Source organism: Nerophis ophidion, linkage group LG12 (genome assembly GCF_033978795.1).
Source record: "Nerophis ophidion isolate RoL-2023_Sa linkage group LG12, RoL_Noph_v1.0, whole genome shotgun sequence".
Classification (NCBI taxonomy): domain Eukaryota; kingdom Metazoa; phylum Chordata; class Actinopteri; order Syngnathiformes; family Syngnathidae; genus Nerophis; species Nerophis ophidion.
In genome coordinates this window covers 2,912,654-2,933,811 of record NC_084622.1, presented here as the reverse complement: position 1 = coordinate 2,933,811, position 21,158 = coordinate 2,912,654, and the positions used below count along the sequence as shown (strand labels likewise).

The 21,158-nt window shown below is 41.5% G+C and overlaps 2 protein-coding genes across 2 annotated transcripts in view; one reads left to right on the top strand and one right to left on the bottom strand.

Moving 5' to 3' along the window:
* LOC133562892 (alpha-mannosidase 2C1-like) overlaps positions 1–6,594 on the top strand; it is a 121,022-nt gene extending 114,428 nt beyond the window's left edge. Inside the window, exon 31 of the transcript XR_009808933.1 lies at positions 684–6,594. The gene's annotated coding sequence lies outside the window, so the exon portion shown is untranslated. The remainder of the gene's footprint in view (positions 1–683) is intronic.
* The window catches only part of LOC133562893 (NT-3 growth factor receptor-like), a 97,600-nt gene that overhangs the window by 23,608 nt on the left and 52,834 nt on the right, over positions 1–21,158 (bottom strand). The window contains exons 10-12 of the mRNA XM_061916708.1: positions 15,916–15,939; positions 11,715–11,761; positions 2,339–2,438 (exon numbers count right to left, since the gene is read on the bottom strand). Coding sequence (XP_061772692.1) covers positions 2,339–2,438; positions 11,715–11,761; positions 15,916–15,939 — 171 coding nt within the window. The remainder of the gene's footprint in view (positions 1–2,338; positions 2,439–11,714; positions 11,762–15,915; positions 15,940–21,158) is intronic.

Sequence of the window (21,158 nt, the reverse complement as noted above, 5' to 3'; positions counted from 1 at the left end):
ATGACAAATATGAGATTAATAATTACCAGGTTGGTACAATAAATTATGACATAAAAAATAGCTCAGATAACCAATAAAAATATACAAATAATAATGTACAATGAGATTACCCATACTATGCATTACAGGGGAGAGCTCCTTTTACTAGCCATAAACTTTGTGATTGTAAGCAAACGTGGTGTTTATTGTGTGGGACTTCTTTACTGTTTTAGAGGAAAACAATTTTTGTGCTATTTCCTTTACATCTTCTGCAAACATTCTGCCCGGAGGAAAAAAACATGACACTTCAACATATCAAACCTCATCAACCACATGAAATGCATCGCCACGACTGTTTGAATATGCCTGCTGCTAAAGAAGCCGCCCCAAAGCCATTTGCTATCGCCACTTGGTTTAAAAAGTGCAAATAATTCACCAGAGAGGGCTAAAATGATCGGAAGTTATCATTGACGATCGGCCATTGTTGGCTTTCGTATGGATAAATCTACAGATACAGTTTTTCAAATCCACCTTTGTTGGGGTCTTTTTTACCGCAATGTGTGCATAAACTACACTTAAGTTTACATTTAAAAAAACAATACATGTATATAAGTATGCCCTATCAGCTTGAAAAAATATATGTTGTGCTTCAAATCCAAAATATTCCAGTCAAAGTAGTGTTTTAATCGATTTACACTTTTCAGAAAGGAGATGAAGACACATTTGAAGATGGGATGTGGAAGCATTGGCCAATCTGAGGTTCCTGTCGTGAACACATCTTCATCAGAAGGTTTGCCCAACTTTACTTGTGCCCGTCATTTACAAACGGTAAGTTTAAATCCTTTTTCTTAGATAGGTTAGTAGTGTCTGAAAATTACAAACACAATAACTTATCATCACTCCGTCATTTAATGAAACAAACTCAAAGTCCTACTGTATATGCACAGAAAGTGAACATCAACACAGATAATGGCAGCTAACATACAGTACTAGCCAAAAGTTTGGACACACCGTCTCATTCAATGCATTTTTATATTTTATTTTCATGACATTGTCACTGATGGCATCAAAACTATGAGTGTGGAGTTATGTACTTAACAAAAAAAGGTGAAATAACTGAAAACATGATTTATATTCTAGTTTTTTCAAAATAGCCACCATTTGCTCGGATTACTGCTTTGCACACTCTTGACATTTCTCTCGATGAGCTTCAAGCACACTTGTGAAGTGAAAGCCATTTCTGATGACTACCTCTTGAAGCCAAGAGAGTGCGAAAAAATAATCAGAGCAAAGAGTGGCTATTTTGAAGAAACTAGAATAGAAAACATGTTTTCAGTTATTTCACATTTTTGTTAAGTAGATAACTCTACATGTGTTCATCCAGAGTTTTGATGCTTTCAGTGACAATCTACAATGTCCATCCATCCATCCATCCATCTTCTTCCGCTTATCCGAGGTCGGGTCGCGGGGGCAGCAGCCTAAGCAGGGAAACCAAGACTTCCCTCTCCCTAGCCACTTCGTCTAGCTCTTCCCGGGGGATCCCGAGGCGTTCCCAGGCCAGCCGGGAGACATAGTCTTCCCAACGTGTCCTGGGTCTTCCCCGTGGCCTCCTACCGGTTGGACGTGCCCTAAACACCTCCCTCGGGAGGCGTTCGGGTGGCATCCTGACCAGATGCCCGAACCACCTCATCTGGCTCCTCTCGATGTGGAGGAGCAGCGGCTTTACTTTGAGTTCCTCCCGGATGACAGAGCTTCTCACCCTATCTCTAAGGGAGAGGAGGAAACTCATTTCGGCCGCTTGTACCCGTGATCTTATCCTTTCGGTCATGACCAAAAGCTCATGACCATAGGTGAGGATGGGAACGTAGATCGACCGGTAAATTGAGAGCTTTGCCTTCCGGCTCAGCTCCTTCTTCACCACAACGGATCGGTACAACGTCCGCATTACTGAAGACGCCGCACCGATCCGCCTGTCGATCTCACGATCCACTCTTCCCTCACTCGTGAACAAGACTCCTAGGTACTTGAACTCCTCCACTTGGGGCAACAATGTAAATAGTCATAAAAATAAAGAAAAAGCATTGAATGAGAAGGTGTGTCCACACTTTTGGCCTGTACTGTACAGAGAGCAATCATATTGCTGTCTCAAATGAGCCACCGTTTATCAGTCAGATGCAATAGAAAAAATGGCGCTGCTATACAGTAGAATTACTGATTCCATTAAAGGTGGAATCACCTTTAATGTGGAAAAAACTAATAAACATCACACAAATTCATAAAAAGCTAGGGGTGGCACAATAGTATGCCCTGTCAGAAATGTGTTCAGCCATAATTAAAATTGCAGTGTGTGTAGACCTACCTTTGATGGCTAACGTGGAATTTTGCCCACACTTATTGAAGAGGAAGATAACCACCAGCATGACGCTAGCAAACCCTGCAAGTCCGACTGCTATAGAAACCTTGAAATGGGAGGAGGTAAAGAGACTATTATTTAAAAAAAAATGATGTACCATTCACTACAATCACATGCTCATAATGTTCCTGCATTAACCACAATATAATAAATATTCTGAAAACTTCTGAAAAATGCCAATTCCAAATCAAGGATTTTTTTCCATTATTAAAAACGTAATTTGGACCCGGGATGTATGCTTGTACACGGTTTGATGTACTAAAGTTATACAAACCATACAGCAAACATATTAATCAGTTCTCATGCTCAGAAAGGATTGTGGGATGTTTGTTTTCGCCATTCCATCGAATGAAGATGAAACAGTTGTTACAGCCTTGTTGGCCGTGACTCCAGGGTGCAGAGATGGCAGGCAAAGTGCAGGTAAAATGTATTTAATGATAAGGAAGTGCAAACAATGCAAAATAGGCACAGGGAAAGCTGTGCAGCATTAAGGTACAAAGCACTTTGGCATAAAACATCGTAATTATCAATCCCTTGATTGCTAATCAAGGACAAGTGAAGGAGCCAGCGCTTGGAGAAGTAATGCTGGTTAGTGATATGTTGAAATCTTTAAGAGAATCAGTGAGGTATTTTGGACCAATAAATATGAGATTAGTTTTTTGTAGTAGAGTTTGAGAAAGTTTATGTTTATCCAGATGTTTACATCAGTGAAGCAGTTGGTGAACTGTAGATCTGTATATTATCAGTGTAGCAGTAATAATTAAGGCCATGTGACTTATTAATTGCCCAAATTGAAGTATGTTAAGGTTGAAGAAGAGATGGCCAATTTACGAACTTTGGGGGACACCTTGGTACAAGGGGGCAATGGATTAGGTGGAGTTATTGATGGATAGGAATTGCTGTCTATTGTTCAGATATGACTTAATCCAGAGTGCAGTGCCTGTAATGTTGAGGAAATTTTCCAGGTTTAAGAGAGCAATGGCGTGATTAATGGCATCAAAAGCTGCAAGGAGATCGAGAAGAATGAAGAGATTGAGGTGGCGTAGGTCAGATGCGAGGGGGAGGTGAATTAAAGACTTTGCAAAGGGCTCTTTTAGTGCTTTTGGGGGAACGCAAACCAGACTGAAATGGACTGGAGAGATTATTGACATTATGCTGAACTGTTATTTGGCTCGTCAATGCACATTCCAATATTGTTTGGCAAAATAAGATGGTTGAAGACGGGCCAGAAGTTGCTAATGGCTTTAGTGTCAAGTCCAGGTTTTTTGAGGCGGGTGTCACAGAGTCAGTTTTGAATGAGGTAGAAACAGAACCGGAGTTGAGGGAGAGTTCAGTATATTTGTAATTAGAGGGGTCATCTGGTGTCTTATAAATCGGAATAAAACATTTGCTTTGTAATTGTACAGTTTATTTAATTGATTTAGATGTAATATACTATTCAAGTAAAAATGTTATTAGGTACATTTAAATTTGGTTGCATACTTTTGATGTGGCTGTGCATGAAATGAAGTTTAAAATGCAATATTATAATTTATCAATTAGCTGTCTTAATGTTGTGACTGACGGTAAAAGTAGTTTATAGGTGATACTATTTTTTTAGCAAAGATTAAAATGTTAATGCTGAAAGGCATGATACAAAGTTGGTAAAATCCTGAAACTGTATATAAAAAAGCAGAATTGTAAAATAAATGTTTAAAATGGGTATGTTTATAAACTGTTTTGTATTTACTGAATACAATTTTGTTTGAATGTTTTTTACTTAATTCCACTGAGTAAAAATATGTAATAAAAAGTGAGAGTTAAATTCTGAGTCAAGTCCAAGTCTTTGGGAAGCCTTACAGTCATAGATAGACTTGACAAAGTCATACAAACTTATTTAATTTAATTTTAATTTTATTTTTTATCATGAAAAAGGGAGGTTTTTTTGGGTTGGTGCACTAATTGTAAGTGTATCTGGAGCTTATCTCAGCTACACATGGGCGGAAGGCGGTGTACATCCTGGACAAGTCGCCACCTTATCGCAGCCAACTTATGCTTGTTTAATGTAATATGTTTAACTTACTATGAATGCATACTTTTAACACTTTGTATTGACCTGAGGGGACCCTGTCATTAATAGTCAGAGCATGTACCATCAATTGATTAACGTGGACCCCGATTTAAACAAGTTGAAAAACTTATTGGGGTGTTACCATTTAGTGGTCAATTGTACGGAATATGTACTGAACTGTGCAATCTACTAATAAAAGTATCAATCAATCAAGCAATTGTTGAAATTAAGTACTATATGATTTTTTTTTTTTCGTGATTGTGCAAGTCCAGGGTTGTGTTGAAGTGTAATTGTTGCGTTTTTCCTAGTTTTTGCAATTTTTGGCTCCCCTTCTTTGGTCTCTTTCTCGAAAGAAAAACTCTAAAATATCGGACAGTCCTCTGCCAAACTTTTTTTTACATTGAACCTAAAAGTTACACAGAGGTTCTTACTGGAGGAGGAGCAACTCTTTATGAACATTGCCGGAGACGCCGCAGAGAAGGACAACAAGCAGGTGCACTCATTAAACAGAGGTAGAGGGGATTACGCACAGTGCTTCTATCCATTCACTTGGCGAACATCCACTCCCTGGCTAATAAGCTGGACGAACACCAAAAACACCTTGACACTAAAAACACAGATTTTTGTAGATCCGTTGTCCTGGGTTTTACTGAAACTAAAAACCAGTTTATTAACTCCGGGAGATCTCCTCGTTTGTTATGGTCGCTGTTTACATACTACCTCAGGCGTGCGGAACAGTGATAAACGACTCTTATTGTTCTGTTCACAGGGCAGCTTTGGAAATCTATCTAATTCCCTTCATCCCGATTCCCGACCTACAGGCAAAAGTTAAAAACTGCTAAGCCTGTAGACTTTAAAGAGATGGTCAAAGGAATCAAAAGAGTAATTACAGGCCTGTTTTGATCGTACTGATTGGAGTGTCTTTGAAGTTGCTTTAAAAAATCTTGGGAAACTCACTGACCTGTGACATTATATGTCAGCTTCTCTGTGTGTGTGCAGACTAAGACCTTCTGCACACATTTGTGTCAGGCCAAGGAGATCAGAGTAGCTAAGAAACACACTGTTATGCTTACCATTGGTTTTGGGTTTAAACGTATACATTAAATGTGTCCCCACAGTGTCATATCATTGGTGAGTTACATCCAGGTGAAAACAAATCCTGGGGGGAGAATGATCTAATACAGTGCCTCTCCATAAGTGGTGCTCCAGGCATACATACCAATCAAGCTTTATTGCAGACACCAACGTCCAAGTAGACATACAATCACATACGGTACATAAAACAAAGAATACAGTCTATATAACATGATATTAAAATAGTGCTTGTGCATATTAAGTAAAAGTTAAAAGTTAAAGTTAAAGTACCAATGATTGTAGGCATCCAACAAACAAATGCAACAATAAAAATATGCTTTTAAAATGCTTCTACACATTCTATAAAAGTGCCACCAACACTGATTTAAATGTAACTTAGATATTGGGTTTCACTATGTAAAGCGCTTTGAGTCACTAGAGAAAAGTGCTATATAAATATAATTCACGTCACTATAAAAGGCACAAATACCAGTGTTTAACATATTGGCTTGGACATACATCATTGTTCTCTGTCCAAGCATGTCAGCATCATCCACCATCTCATCATTGATGATGTGGCCTGAATGTTTTACATTGTTGCAAATAGACAGGGTTTGACCGGACAAGTAGAAAACTGGGAAATTAAAAAATGTTGATCCTCCTTGATTCTACATATCATTACCATAGTCTTTGTGGCATTATACTTGATGTCAAACTCGTCTCCATAGTCTCAGCATATGTTAAGAAGCTGTTGAAACCCTGCAGTACTGGAAGTTATAATGGCCAAATCATCAGCGTACATAGTGGTTGAGAAAGGTGTTCTCAAATATGCACCCTGTTGTACAATCTCTCTTTGACAAGGTTATCCATATACCAATCTGGTATATAGAAGCCCACCCTGCTGTACCCCATTGCCAACTCTAAAAGGAGAGGATAATATACTCCCCCGTTTTACCTGCATTGTCTGCCTGCTGTACCAATATGCTAAAATATGTATGAGGACCCCAATGCTTTTGCTTGGTGAAGAGTTTGTGATGGTTGACGCTGTCAAATGCTTTAGATCAGGGGTGCCCACACTTTTTCTGCAGGCGAGCTACTTTTCAATTGACCAACTCGAGGGGATCTACCTCATTTATATATATCATTTATATTTATTTATTTATGAAAGAGACATTTTTGTAAACAATTTAAATGTGTTTAATGATAATACAAGCATGTGTAACACATATAAATGTCTTTCTTTCACGAAGACAAGAATATAAGTTGGTGTATTACCTGATTCTGATGACTTGCATTGATTGGAATCAGACAGTAATGATGATAACGCCCACATTTTCAAATGGAGGAGAAAAAAAGTTGTCCTTTCTGTACAATACCACATGAAAGTGGTTGGTTTTTGGCATCTAATTCATCCAGCTTCCATACACTTTACAAGAAAAACATTGGCGGCAAATTCCGTAGCTTGCTTGATTGACATTCACGGTACCCGAGGGTCTTGTGAGATGACGCTGGCTGCTGCCAGTTCATTATTATGAAAAAATGACAGAGAGGAAGGCGAGAAACACTTTTTATTTCAACAGACTTTCGCGCCGTCCCTTCCGTCAAAACTCTAAAGGCCGACTGCACATTTCCTATCTTCACAATAAAAGCCCTGCTTCATGCTGCCTGCGCTAACAAAATAAGAGTCTCGGAAAGCTGGCGTGCACAAGTGATGTGCACGCCAGCTTTCTGAGGGATCGCTTGGGCACGCCAGTTTTCCCAGACTCTGTATTTAGTTAGCGCAGGCAGCATGAAGCAGGGCTTTTATTGTGAAGATAGGAAATGTGCAGTCGGCCTTTAGAGTTTTGACGGAAGGTACGGCGCGAGAGTCTGTTGAAATAAAAAGTGTTCCTCGCCTTCCTCTCGGTCATATTTTCATGATCTTGCAGCAGCCAGCGTCATCTCACAAGACCCTCCGGTACCGTGAATGTCATTTAAGTGACGTCTTGGTGAAGATTGATGATCACTAATTTTTAGGTCTATTTTTTTTAAAAGCCTGGCTGGAGATCGACTGACACACCCCCCGCGGTCGACTGGTAGCTCGCGATCGACGTAATGGGCACCCCTGCTTTAGATACTTCAATAAAACCTACCAACATTGTAGAGCCCTGTCCTCTGTATTGTTCTACTGCTTCTTTAAAAGCATAAATACACAAGTCAGTGCTGTGCTTGCTCTTAAAGCCAAATGGGTCTTCCGCAGTGCAAATAAGATCCCCAACTGTCTATTATCACACTTTCCAGCACTTTAGAGAGTATATAGCATATTGGCTAGGGTGATGGATCGATACTAACCCTATCTTTAATAGGTACAGGTACTAAAATAACTGTCAGCATAGCATCTGGCAGGATTCCATGCGTTACCAACCCTGTAAACCAGATTGAGAGCAACACAGCTACCCTAGAGCTTGCTAGTTACAGGTGCTCTGCAGTAGTATTATCCATGCCACATGCTTTGTTATCAGTTAGTTGCCTGATGACTTGGGAAATGTCATAAGGGGCTGGTGTGTACCACTTCCTCCTCTATGTTGCCTATACAATATGGCTCACTTCAATCAATCAATCAATGTTTATTTATATAGTCCCAAATCACAAATGTCTCAAAGGACTGCACAAATCATTACGACTACAACATCCTCGGAAGAACCCAAAAAAGGGCAAGGAAAACTCACACCCAGTGGGCAGGGAGAATTCACATCCAGTGGGACGCCAGTGACAATGCTGACTATGAGAAACCTTGGAGAGGACCTCAGATGTGGGCAACCCCCCTTCTGACACTGTTGAATGAAGCAGCATAGCGATGCCTCTATAGTTCAGTTACTGTACATGTCTTCCACCAGGTAAACCCTCAATGTTACATGGCAATACTGCTTTAACCCTATTTATATTTTTAACTTCCTTCCAGAAGCCTGTGACATAGGTGTCAAGCAGTTTTTATGCCATATAGTCAGCTCTCAGGGCTTTTTCATGCTTGCCAACAAAGTGCACTGCATATTTTTTTATCTCGTAGGGTTAAACGGTATACCGGTACTAGAATAGAATTGCGGTACTAATGAATCAAAAACGGTACTATACTCTGTTCGAAAAGTACCTATTGGACATATTTAATTTTTTACAGGCACGACGGCGTGTCATCACGTCATGACATCGCTGGTTGCTGGGCAACACTAAGCTGGCCCTAGTGTGTGAATGTTGTCAATCTGTGTTGGCCCTGGGGTGAGGTGGCGACTTGTCCAGGGTGTACTCTGACTTCCGCCCGACTGTAGCCGGGATAGGCTTTGGCACCCCCCGCGACCAATGAAAGGTACAAGCGGTAGAAAATTGATGGATGTATATATTGTACAAAGAGAGCAAAGTCTACCAAGTCAAATTCTTTGTGTCAAACATACCTGGCCAATAAAGCAGATTTTGATTATGGTCGATAGTCCCTCAGAAAGCTGGCGTGCACTTCACTTGTGCACGCCAGCTTTCTGAGACTCTTATTTTGTTAGCGCAGGCAGCATGAAGCAGGGCTTTTATTGTGAAGATAGGAAATGTGCAGTCGGCCTTTAGAGTTTTGACGGAAGGGACGGCGCGAAAGTCTGTTGAAATAAAAAGTGTTTCTCGCCTTCCTCTCTGTCATTTTTTCATAATAATGAACTGGCAGCAGCCAGCGTCATCTCACAAGACCCTCGGGTGCCGTGAATGTCAATCAAGCAAGCTACGGAATTTGCCGCCAATGTTTTTCTTGTAAAGTGTATGGAAGCTGGATGAATTAGATGCCAAAAACCAACCACTTTCATGTGGTATTGTACAGAAAGGACAACTTTTTTTCTCCTCCATTTGAAAATGTGGGCGTTATCATCATTACTGTCTGATTCCAATCAATGCAAGTCATCAGAATCAGGTAATACACCAACTTATATTCTCGTGAAAGAAAGACATCTATATGTGTTACACATGCTTGTATTATCATTAAACACATTTAACTTGTTTACAAAAATGTCTTTTTCATAAATAAATAACTGAGATAGGCGCCAGCGCCCCCCGCGACCCCAAAAAGGGATTAAGCGGTAGAAAATGGATGGATGGATATATATAAATGAGGTAGATCCCCTCCAGTTGGTCAATTGAAAAGTAGCTCGCCTGCAGAAAAAGTGTGGGCACCCCTGGTCTAAACGATTCGAGATAAAGGCGTGAATTAATTTCTTGAGATTATGTTTCACTTTCGCTATTTGCCGTAATTGATAAAAGCTTTTTTGAACGACGCTGCTGATTTGTATGTAAACCTTTGACCACGACTGAAATATACATACAGTACCGGCCAAAAGTGTGGACACACCTTCTCATTCAATGGGTTTTCTTTATTTTCATGTGAATATTGTAGATCAGGGGTGGGCATTACGTCGATCGCGATCGACTGGTCGATCTCAGAGGGTGTGTCAGTCGATCTCAAGCCAGGCATTTAAAAATAGACATAAAAATGAGCAATCATCAATCATACCAAGACTTCACTTTCGTCAGTTGTTTGACATTCTCGGCACCCGAGGATCTTGTGAGATGACGCTGGCTGCTGCGAGCTCATATTTAAGAAAACAATCACTAACAGGTCGGACGCAGAGAAACACATTTTATTTCTAGAGACTGCGTACCTACTGTCAAAACTCTAAAGAGCGACTGCACAGTTCCTGTCTTCACCATAAAAGACCTGTTTCATCCTGCCTGTGCTAACAAAATAAGAGTCTCAGAAAGCTAGCAAGCTACGGAGTTTGATGCCAATGTATTTCTCCCCCGCCCTCAGCAACCGCTTTCTCACTTGCTTGCCCACCCGCACACTCACTGACGTCACTCACCTGCTGCCAGACATTAAAGGGCCACACACATATGCTACTCTCATAACAAAGTGTTTAAAAACGAGTATGCAAGTTGGACAAATGAGATGCCAAAAACCAACCACTTTCATGTGGTATTGGACAGAAAGGAGGACTTTTTTTTTCCTCCATTTGAAAATGCGGACGTTATCAGCACCACTGTCTGATTCCAATCAATGCAAGTCATCAGAATCAGGTAATACACCAACTTATATTCTTGTCTTCATGAAAGAAAGGAATCCATGTGTGTTACACATGCTTGTATTATCATTAAACACCATTAACTTGTTAACAAAAATGTCTCTTTCATAAATAAATAAATATAAATTATAAATAGGAATGAGGTAGATCACCTCGACTTGGTCAATTGAAAAGTAGCTCACCTGCAGAAAAAGTGTGAGCGCCCCTGTTGTAGATTGTCACTGAAGGCATCAAAACTATGAATGAACACATGTGGAGTTATGTACTTAACAAAAAAATGTGAAATAACTGAAGACATGTTTTATATTGTAGTTTCTTCAAAATAGCCACCATTTGCTCTGATTAGTGCTTGCACACTCTTCGTAGTCACCTGAAATGGTTTTAATTTCACAGGTGTGCTTGAAGCTCATGGAAAGAATGCCAAGATCACAGCAGTAATCAGTGCAAAGGGTGGCTATTTTGAAGAAACTAGACTATAAAACATGTTTTCATTTATTTCACATTTTTACGGTGTACAATGTAAATAGTCTTGAAAGTAAAGAAAACATTTTTAAAGAGAAGGTGTGTCCAAACTTTTGGCCTGTACTCTATATATAGTTAGATCACCTCGCCTGCTGAAAAAGTGTAAGCATCCCTGCTCTAGGCCATAGCTCAATGTGATACCAATGTCAGAATCAGGCGGACCAAACGTTTTTTACGGCACTCAGATTATTGCACGTGTGTAACTAGTTAGGGTGCCAATGCTAACAATCACCCGGAGGAGTCAACAATTGAAGTAGCTAAAATGATATCATATTTGACCATTAAACTGGGTGTCTGGCTCACACGCGGGGGAGCATTGTCTGTCTTGACTCAATCCAGGTACTCCAGAACCTATAGTGATGCCAGCTTGTAAATATAGTTCTTCTTAGTTCAACAAGCTGGGTTGTCACCGGAGTGCTAAATTTGTCAATCTACACACTAGAAACATCCTCCAGCCCAGGAGGAGGCAATTGGCCAGGACTCAACAATAACAGATTGGTAAGAGTTAGAAGTGTGTGTGGGATCCATTTTGAAAGTGTGTATGAACAGGCAGAATACAGAAAAAGACTAAGAAAACATTAACACTCACCCAAAAAGTATCATCATGTTGGGCAGGAGTCTCTGTTGTTGAGGTGACTTGAGGAAAAATGCAAGCAGATGAAGACAGAATGTTAAAATACTTTCTGGTGTGCTGACTCAACGAGAAAAATAAAAATACCTGACTAAAAAAAATCAGTAAGAATAATCACAGTAGATATTCAAATGGAAAAATATTTTATGGTGACTTAAAAGGGTCAAATAATGATGTTTTAACATTTTGTTGAGGTCGAGTCAGGGTTCCCAAAACTTTTTTGCACCAGGCGCCCTTTCAATGTAAGCATTAATTTCACAGACCAGCCTTACACATGTGGCAGACAAATATAGCAAAAATAAGAGCATGCAAAATGCAACCCGCCATTATGCAAAATTAGTGGGAGCCCTATAGTTTCTTTGCCAGTAAATGTTATATATAATATACCATCAAACAGCTATGGAATGCAGATGGAAATAATTGTTTGGCAACAATCTGGCACATTTACATTTTATATAACGTGTGGAGTTCCCCAGGGTTCGGTCCTTGGCCCTGCACTCTTCAGCATCTACATGCTGCCGCTAGGTGACATCATACGCAAACACGGTATTAGCTTTCGCTGTTATGCTGATGACACCCAACTCTACATGCCCCTAAAGCTGACCAACACGGCGGATTGTAGTCAGATGGAGGCGTGTCTTAATGAAATTAAACAATGGATGTCCGCTAACTTTTTGCAACTCAACGCCAAAAAACGCGAAATGCTGATTATCGGTCCTGCTAGACACCGACCTCTATTTAATAATACAACTCTAACATTTGACAACCAAACAATTAAACAAAGTGACTCGGTAAAGAATCTGGGTATTATCTTTGACCCAACTCTCTCCTTTGAGTCACACATTAAAAGCGTTACTAAAACGGCCTTCTTTCATCTCCGTAATATCGCTAAAATTCGCTCCATTCTGTCCACTAAAGACGCTGAGATCATTATCCATGCGTTTGTTACGTCTCGTCTCGATTACTGTATCGTATTATTTTCGAGTCTCCCCATGTCTAGCATTAAAAGATTACAGTTGGTACAAAATGCGGCTGCTAGACTTTTGACAAGAACAAGAAAGTTTGATCATATTACGCCTGTACTGGCTCACCTGCACTGGCTTCCTGTGCACTTAAGATGTGACTTTAAGGTTTTACTACTTACGTATAAAATACTACACGGTCTAGCTCCATCCTATCTTGCCGATTGTATTGTACCATATGTCCCGGCAAGAAATCTGCGTTCAAAGGACTCCGGCTTATTAGTGATTCCCAAAGCCCAAAAAAAGTCTGCGGGCTATAGAGCGTTTTCATTTCGGGCTCCAGTACTCTGGAATGCCCTCCCGGTAAAAGTTCGAGATGCCACCACAGTAGAAGCATTTAAGTCTCACCTTAAAACTCATTTGTATACTCTAGTCTTTAAATAGACTCCCTTTTTAGACCAGTTGATCTGCCGTTTCTTTTCTTTTTCTCCTATGTCCCACTCTCCCTGTGGAGGGGGTCCGGTCCGATCCGGTGGCCATGTACTGCTCGCCTGTGTATTGGCTGGGGACATCTCTGCGCTGCTGATCCGCCTCCGCTTGGGATGTTTTCCTGCTGGCTCCGCTGTGAACGGGACTCTCGCTGCTGTGTTGGATCCGCTCTGGACTGGACTCTCGCGACTGTGTTGGATCCATTATGGATTGAACTTTCACAGTATCATGTTAGACCCGCTCGAAATCCATTGCTTTCCTCCTCTCCAAGGTTCTCATAGTCATCATTGTCACCGACGTCCCACTGGGTGTGAGTTTTCCTTGCCCTTATGTGGGCCTACCGAGGATGTCGTAGTGGTTTGTGCAGCCCTTTGAGACACTAGTGATTTAGGGCTATATAAGTAAACATTGATTGATTGATATAAGTTCATTAATGTACATTGTATCATGAAACAAAGATATAACTAATGTAATAAATGGTAACTTCCTATCAAGAGTTTAATTACACATCTATGAACAAGATTATGTTTAGTAAGACAGATGAAAGTTATGTCTAAAAAATGCAGTCACTTATAATTTATTTAATGTTTGTCTGCCAATCGGTAACGCACTAGTGGTCGGGCAGCAGTGGTCTAGATAACATGTGATGGAGGTGCCTTGGTCCAAAAATTGCAACGATTTTGTTTTACAGACCATCTTCAAGTTGCTTTCTGACTGTCTCTTTAGAATGCGTTGTTTTGTGGGTGGTCTTATTTACGTGCCAAAGTCCTCCTCCAGGCCATGCCCTTTTTGACTGCGTCTTCTCCCTGTCAGCCATGTTGTATTTTAAGCGCTTCCATATCAACTCAACCGACAGATTTATTGTCAGTTACAAATATCGGCTGCTTTTTATCAACGATGGCAACAACGGAGGATTTTTGCATACATGTGCATGTACGAGCCAGTTTGCCACAACAGGAGAGTAGAGAAATATAAGGAAGTTATTGACTACGACTTTGGAAAACAACTGAAAAAAAATGGCATACTCGCGCAAATCTCTTTGGGTCAACTTATGCCATATATGGAGATATTTGCTGACGTAACCAAGACAAAATACTTCACTAAAGTCTCAAATTACAAACGCTTTGTTTGGAGCAAGTTTGAAAGAAAGCAAGATTGTTTTATAAAAATCTCTGCCATACCTCCATGGTTTGATTTAATATTTTCGGATTTAGGTGAATCCCAAATACACAAATCAGGTACCAACAAGTAAAAATACATTGGTTTTGCATAATAGGACACCATTAATTGGGAAGTCCTGTGGGGAGTGCTAAGAGAGAATGGGGTATCGGACTGTCTGATTGTGGCGGTCCCCTCCCTGTATGATCAGTGTCAGAACTTGGTCCGCATTGCCGGACACATTTCCAGTGAGGGTTGGACTCCACCAAGGCTGCCTTTTGTCACCCATTCTCTTCATAACTTTTATGGACAGAATTTCTAGGCGCAGTCAGGGCGTTGAGGGGATCCGGTTTGGTGGCTGCAGAATTAGGTCTCTGCTTTTTGTGATGATGTGGTCCTGATGGCTTCATTTGGCCAGGATCTTCAGCTCTCACTGGATCTGTTCGCAGCCGAGTTTGAAGTGACTGGGATGAGAATCAGTACCTCCAAGTCCGAGTCCATGGTTGTCGCCCGGAAAACGGTGGAATGCCATCTCCGGGTTGGGGAAGAAATCTTGCCCCAAGTGGAGGAGTTCAAGTACCTAGGAGTCTTGTTCACGAGTGAGAAAAGAGTGGAACGTGAGATCCACAGGTGGCTCGGTGTGGCGTCTTCAGTAATGCGGACGCTGTATCGATCCGTTGTGGTGAACAAGGAGCTGAGCCGGAGGGCAAAGATATCAATTTACCGGTCGATCTACGTTCCCATCCTCACCTATGGTCATGAGCTTTGGGTTATGACCCAAAATACAAGATCACGGGTACAAGCGGCCGAAATGAGTTTCCTCTGCCGGGTGGCAGAGCTCTTCCTTAGAGATAGGGTGAGAAGCTCTGCCATCCAGGGGGTGCTCAAAGTAAAGCCGCTGCTCCTCCACATCGAGAGGAGCCAGATGAGGTGATTCGGGCATCTGGTCAGGATGCCATCTGAAAGCTTCTGTAGGGAGGTTTTTAGGGCACTTCCAACCGGTAGGAGGCCACGGGGAAGACCCAGGATACGTTGAGAAGACTATGTCTCCCGGCTTGCCTGGGAACGCCTTGGTATCCCCGGAAAGAGCCGGACAAAATGGCTGGGGAGAGGAAAGTCTGGGCTTCCCTGCTTAGGCTGTTGACCCCGTGACCCTATCTCGGATAAGCGGAAGAAGGTGGATGGATGGATGAACGTACGGACAAACAAACCCTGGCAAAAATAGAGGTAAGTAATAAAGCGTGCCACGTTCGTGTGCTAAACCAAAGTAACTGATGCACACATGATGAGCTACAATCACCTGATAAGGAACCGAATCGTTAACCAGAAACAGAAGTGGAATCGGAACTGAAAGAATCGTATCAATTCTCATCCCTAAACAGGTACCTAAAGCGTTATTAGATATTTATGTGATTTATAACTTTATTACAGAGATCCTGTAAATTTTGAGTATTTGCCCACTGACCCTTGCATGACACATCAGCACTGGGAAAACAAACAAGAAAAAAAAAAAGCAATAGATTGACAATCACATTTTCTGAGAAACTTACCATAATCATAATCTGTGTCCTCTTCTGAGAAAGAAAAATAAAAAGTTAGAAAAGACAGAAATTACATTCTGGAATCACAAAGTTATAAATGTTCAATTTTATGGAAGTATTATTGTAGAAAAATAATTTACAAACCTGAATCTCAATCTGTATGTGTGTAATCCAATTCATGTGTGCGTGTAATCAGATCCTTGTGTGTGTGTTTTAAATGATCTGTCCGTATTATGCTTTGTCTGTGTGTATAAAAATAACCATCTGTCCGTAACTGACCATGTCCATGTCAGAGCTATTAAAAACAATCAAGTAGAAAGCTGTCATGCAATGGCATGCGACGAAACTAGAGGTTTTTCATCAAGCATAGAATTGATAAGCTACAAACACGCTTTTGCCTTGGCTGGAACTAAATTACTCTAACCTCACCCACCTCAATAAAAAGGATCCTAAATATGTGTTTAAAGCAATAGCATCGCTAACCCGACAGGGTCTTCTCCCAGTAACTCCCCTTTATGCAATTATTTTCTATAAAAATTGAGCCCATTAGAAAGGACATATTTTAGAACGCATCAAATGACATATTGGTTTGTCCATCCATCAATCTCTCCATCCATCCAATAATTGTCTAGCACTCAGGGTCGCGGGGGTGCTGGAGCCTATCCCAGCTGCAATCAGGCGGAAGGCGGGGTAGACCCTAGACAAGTTGCCACCTCATCGCAGGCTCAGACTTAGCATTTTCTTGGCTCAACCCCAACTAACTGAAAGGATGCAATGTGTATCCCATAACAATGTGACCTCAAAGGATGTTAAGGATTCTGAAGTGAACCCTGTGAAGTCCCACAGGGTTCTGTTCTTGGTCCTGCACTTTCAACTATTTATACGCTGGTGTTAACTTTTACTGTTATGCTGGTGATACCCAACTTCCTATACTTCTAAAGCTGACCAACAAGCCAGACTGTAGTCATTTGGAAGAGTGTTTAAGTGAAATCAAACAATGAATGTCCGGCAACATCCTGCATCTTAACACCAAGAAAACAGATGTTGATTATCGGTCCTACTCAATAGAGACACATGTTTACAGATACCATTTTGAAATTCGACAATAAAACAATTGTACAAAGCGACTCTGTGACTCTTGGCATTATTTTTCGACAACTCTCTCGTTTGAGCTGCACATTACCAGTTTTTCTATAACAGCCTTATTTCATCTCCGTAATATCGTTAAAATCTGTCTCATTTTGTCCACCACTGACGCTGAAATCATTTGAGTTTGTTACGTCTCGTCTTGATTACTGTAGTGTATTTGTGGAGAGGGGCGTGGCCTACGCGTTCCCTGCGGGCGAGGTGTGTGCAGGGGCCGGCCACGAAGCAGCAGACAGGTGAGCAGATACCTCAGCTGGAGCGAGTTATCTAATCACCTGTTCCCTTTATCAGCAGCGTTGGAGATCTTGAGGGGGGAAATGATGAGAGTGACGGAGAGAGAAAGACACACACAGCGAGAGACAGTGAACAAAAGGGAGAGCACTGGACTGATGCAGTTGCATGTGCTGCGATCAATAAAAGAGAGTAAATCACTGAGACCGAGTGTGGTGATTCCAGCCAAGCAACAGGGAATCTGGGACAGAGACCTTCCACAGTATTATTTTCGGGTCTCCCAATGTCCAGCATCAACATATTACAGTTGTTACAAAATGTGGCTGCTAGACTTTTGACCAGGACAAGTTGGATCATATTATGTCTATACTACTTCACCCACACTGGCTCCCAGTACACTTCAGAGGCAATTTTAAGGTATTATTACTTACGTACAAAATATTAAACGGTCTAGAACCATCTTATTTAAACAGTTTTCTTTTCTGCTCTGCCTTCTGGAGATGTACCATCTGGAAGAGCTACTAGCTGTCTCGAGTCGTGACCCCGGGTGGACCACTCCTCTATGCATCATCGGTGACGTCTTGTCTAAATGGAAGAAGATCCCCCTGCACCCCTTTGCTGGCTTCCCGATGGACTGGACTCTTAACATTATCATGAATGTAACAATTCAATAACTGTAAACACTCTGTACTCATTGGAGTGGGTCACCTACATCTGCGGCCCCTTCCCAAGGTTTCTTCCTTTTCCCCATCTTGGGCTTTTGGAGTTTTTCTTAATAAAGGTCCTCCACAGTCTAAGACCTGCTACTTGATCTGCATCAGTTGATGATGTCTTTGTGCTGCCCCGACTTAACTACATGCAAGAGGATCTCCCTGCTGGCCTCCCTATGGACTGGGGGTTGGGGTGGTGGTTGGGGGTGCGGTTCTCTTTCCTCCGATTGGGGTTGTGTTTTTTTCTTGCCCAGATGTGGGTTCAGATCAGAGGATGTCATTGTTGTTTGTGAAGCCTTTTGAGCCACTTATGATTAAGGACCATATAAATACATTTTGATTGATAGATTGATTGATCTCTTCAGGTTCTGAGCCTGGCATTGGACTCAACAAAGAGGGGCTGGTCTGCCGAGAGTCTAAGCGCAGAGTATGGCTCAAATGACTCGGGGCAGTTCGCGATTGGTAACCAGGCTTGCTAAAGACACCCGTATTGGTATTGAGCTATTTCTAGTCACATGTTGCATATGCATGCTGCCGATTGTATTGTACCATATGTCCCGGCAAGAAATCTGCGTTCAAAGAACTCCGGCTTATTAGTGATTCCCAAAGCCCAAAAAAAGTCTGCAGGCTATAGAGCGTTTTCATTTCGGGCTCCAGTACTCTGTAATGCCCTCCCGGTAAAAGTTCAAGATGCCACCTCAGTAGAAGCATTTAAGTCTCACCTTAAAACTAATTTGTATACTCTAGCCTTTAAATAGACTCCCTTTTTAGACCAGTTGATCTGCCGTTTCTTTTCCTTTTCTCCTATGTCCCACTCTCCCTTGTGGAGGGGGTCCGGTCTGATCCGGTGGCCATGTACTGCTCGCCTGTGTATCGGCTGGGGACATCTCTGCACTGCTGATCCGCCTCCGCTTGGGATGGTTTCCTGCTGGCTCCGCTGTGGACGGGACTCTCGCTGCTATGTTGGATCCGCTTTGGACTGGACTCTCGCGACTGTGTTGGATCCAATATGGATTGAACTTTCACAGTATCATGTTAGACCCGCTCGACATCCATTGCTTTCCTCCTCTCCAAGGTTCTCATAGTCATCAATGTCACCGACGTCCCACTGGGTGTGAGTTTTCCTTGCCCTTATGTGGGCCTACTGAGGATGTGGTAGTGGTTTGTGTTGTGGTTTGTTCAGCCCTTTGAGACACTAGTGATTTAGGGCTATATAAGTAAACATTGATTGATTTATTGATTGATGCATCTGTCATAGCACACAATGATTATTCTGTCTTAAAAAAACGTTTTAAAAAAGCACATAGAAACCGAGGAACTCTGCCAGGCCTTATCTCCCAATAGTAAAATATCCTGAATTCCGCTGGTGACCTGGATTGCCCCCTCAGTGTAATGACTTGTTCCCTGTCCCATTTAGGACATTTCTTGATTTGTTTATTAAAATCCAACCTTAAGTTTTTGAGTTACCAGCGGAATGAAACCAACAAAGTGAAGATTCATGTTGGTCATCCACTGACTTTGTCTATGTGGGTGGAGGCACAGAGACAGAGAAGTTGACGCTCATCAGGTAAAAGTACAGTAGTAGAAATGATCCAGATGTCCGCTAAAAAGTCATCACTTGCTCCTCTCATTTCAAACATTCCGGATAGGTTCATCAAAATTGTTCCCATCACTTTTTGAGTTATATTGCCAACTAACTAACTGACAAACCCTGGAAATGACAAACAGCAAACCTCCTTGCGGACGTAACAACATTCATAATTATGATATATTTTTCCATTTGTATCAGAATTAGGATCAGTGCATGGTACTGTCAATGTGAGTGTGAATGTTGTCTGTCTATCTGTGTTGGCCCTGCGATGAGGTGGCGACTTGTCCAGGGCGTACCCCTTCTTCTGCCCGATTGTAGCTGAGATAGGCGCCCCCCGCGACCCCGAAGGGAATAAGTGATAGAAAATGGATGGATGGACGGCATGGTACTGTGTTATTGTTAAAGGAGCCAAATGTAAGAATTTGGCCAGAAGCGGTATTACAATCACAGTCAAAATTCTGCAGTCCCCTCCCCCTCTCCCTGACCGATTTTGCCAGACACGCAGCCGAATCTCTAACCAACACATTTTAAACAGAAATTAGGCTATTTTCAGGAAAAAGTACATCATGCCTGGGTACAATATCACCACAAATCGCAATCATATATATGGTTATTTTCAGTATTATTAGAAAACAAAGACTAAAATGAACTACAACCAACGCTAGCAATGGTTATATTGGTGAAAATAAGTAGAGCATGCTTAGCAGCCTATTGTACGCCCAAAACTAAAGAGGACACATAGGCTACTGTTTCAAACGTTTCAGATTGCCATACAACTTGGTGCATGTGGTCTACAAAAAGCAAACACGAATGAGGAATTGTTTTATCATGTGATTTGGCTGTCTCCATACGTTTCACATTGCCATGACAGCCGTGTTAATGTTGGAACCCATTTCCTCAGCGTATCAGTATATTGAGAACGAAATAAGCACTGACACATAAGCATATGTATCCACATAGGGCAAAATATATTTTCGACAATTAAAACCTGTCAGTTCGAGTACGCATCAACATACAAGCTAACGGGCATATATTTCCTCCGTTAGTCTATATGTCGATGTGTCATCAAACCGGGCTATACGTACTGACCCATTGACCAGGCGAGCATGCTAAGCATTTGTTGCACGAACATACTAGCTTTGTTCGAAAATATCATAGACTGTATTGGACAATATAGTTTACATACAAAATGTCCATTTCCATTTATTACAAGTAATACGAAAACGTAAATGTCTTACTTAACCTATCAAGGAGGAAATTAGCAAGTTTGGCGTCAGATGAAGAAAGCTTCTCCGCCTTTAATCGTTTCCATTTTTCAAAGGCATCCTCGAGACAAATCCTCCTTTTGTTCCTGGCTTTGTCATGAATAAGTTGAGAATCGTAACAACGCTTTTTAGATTTACTAAGGCCTGACATGTTTGGTAACTTTACCAGTGGAAGTAGCTAGACAAAGATGGCAGTGCATAACTGGCAACCTGGTAGTGACACACTCACAGACTTTCTAATTGGTCAAACTGTGGAGGGCGGGACATCGAAATGAAAACAATTACAAGGTTTCGGGGCTGTAAATCTAA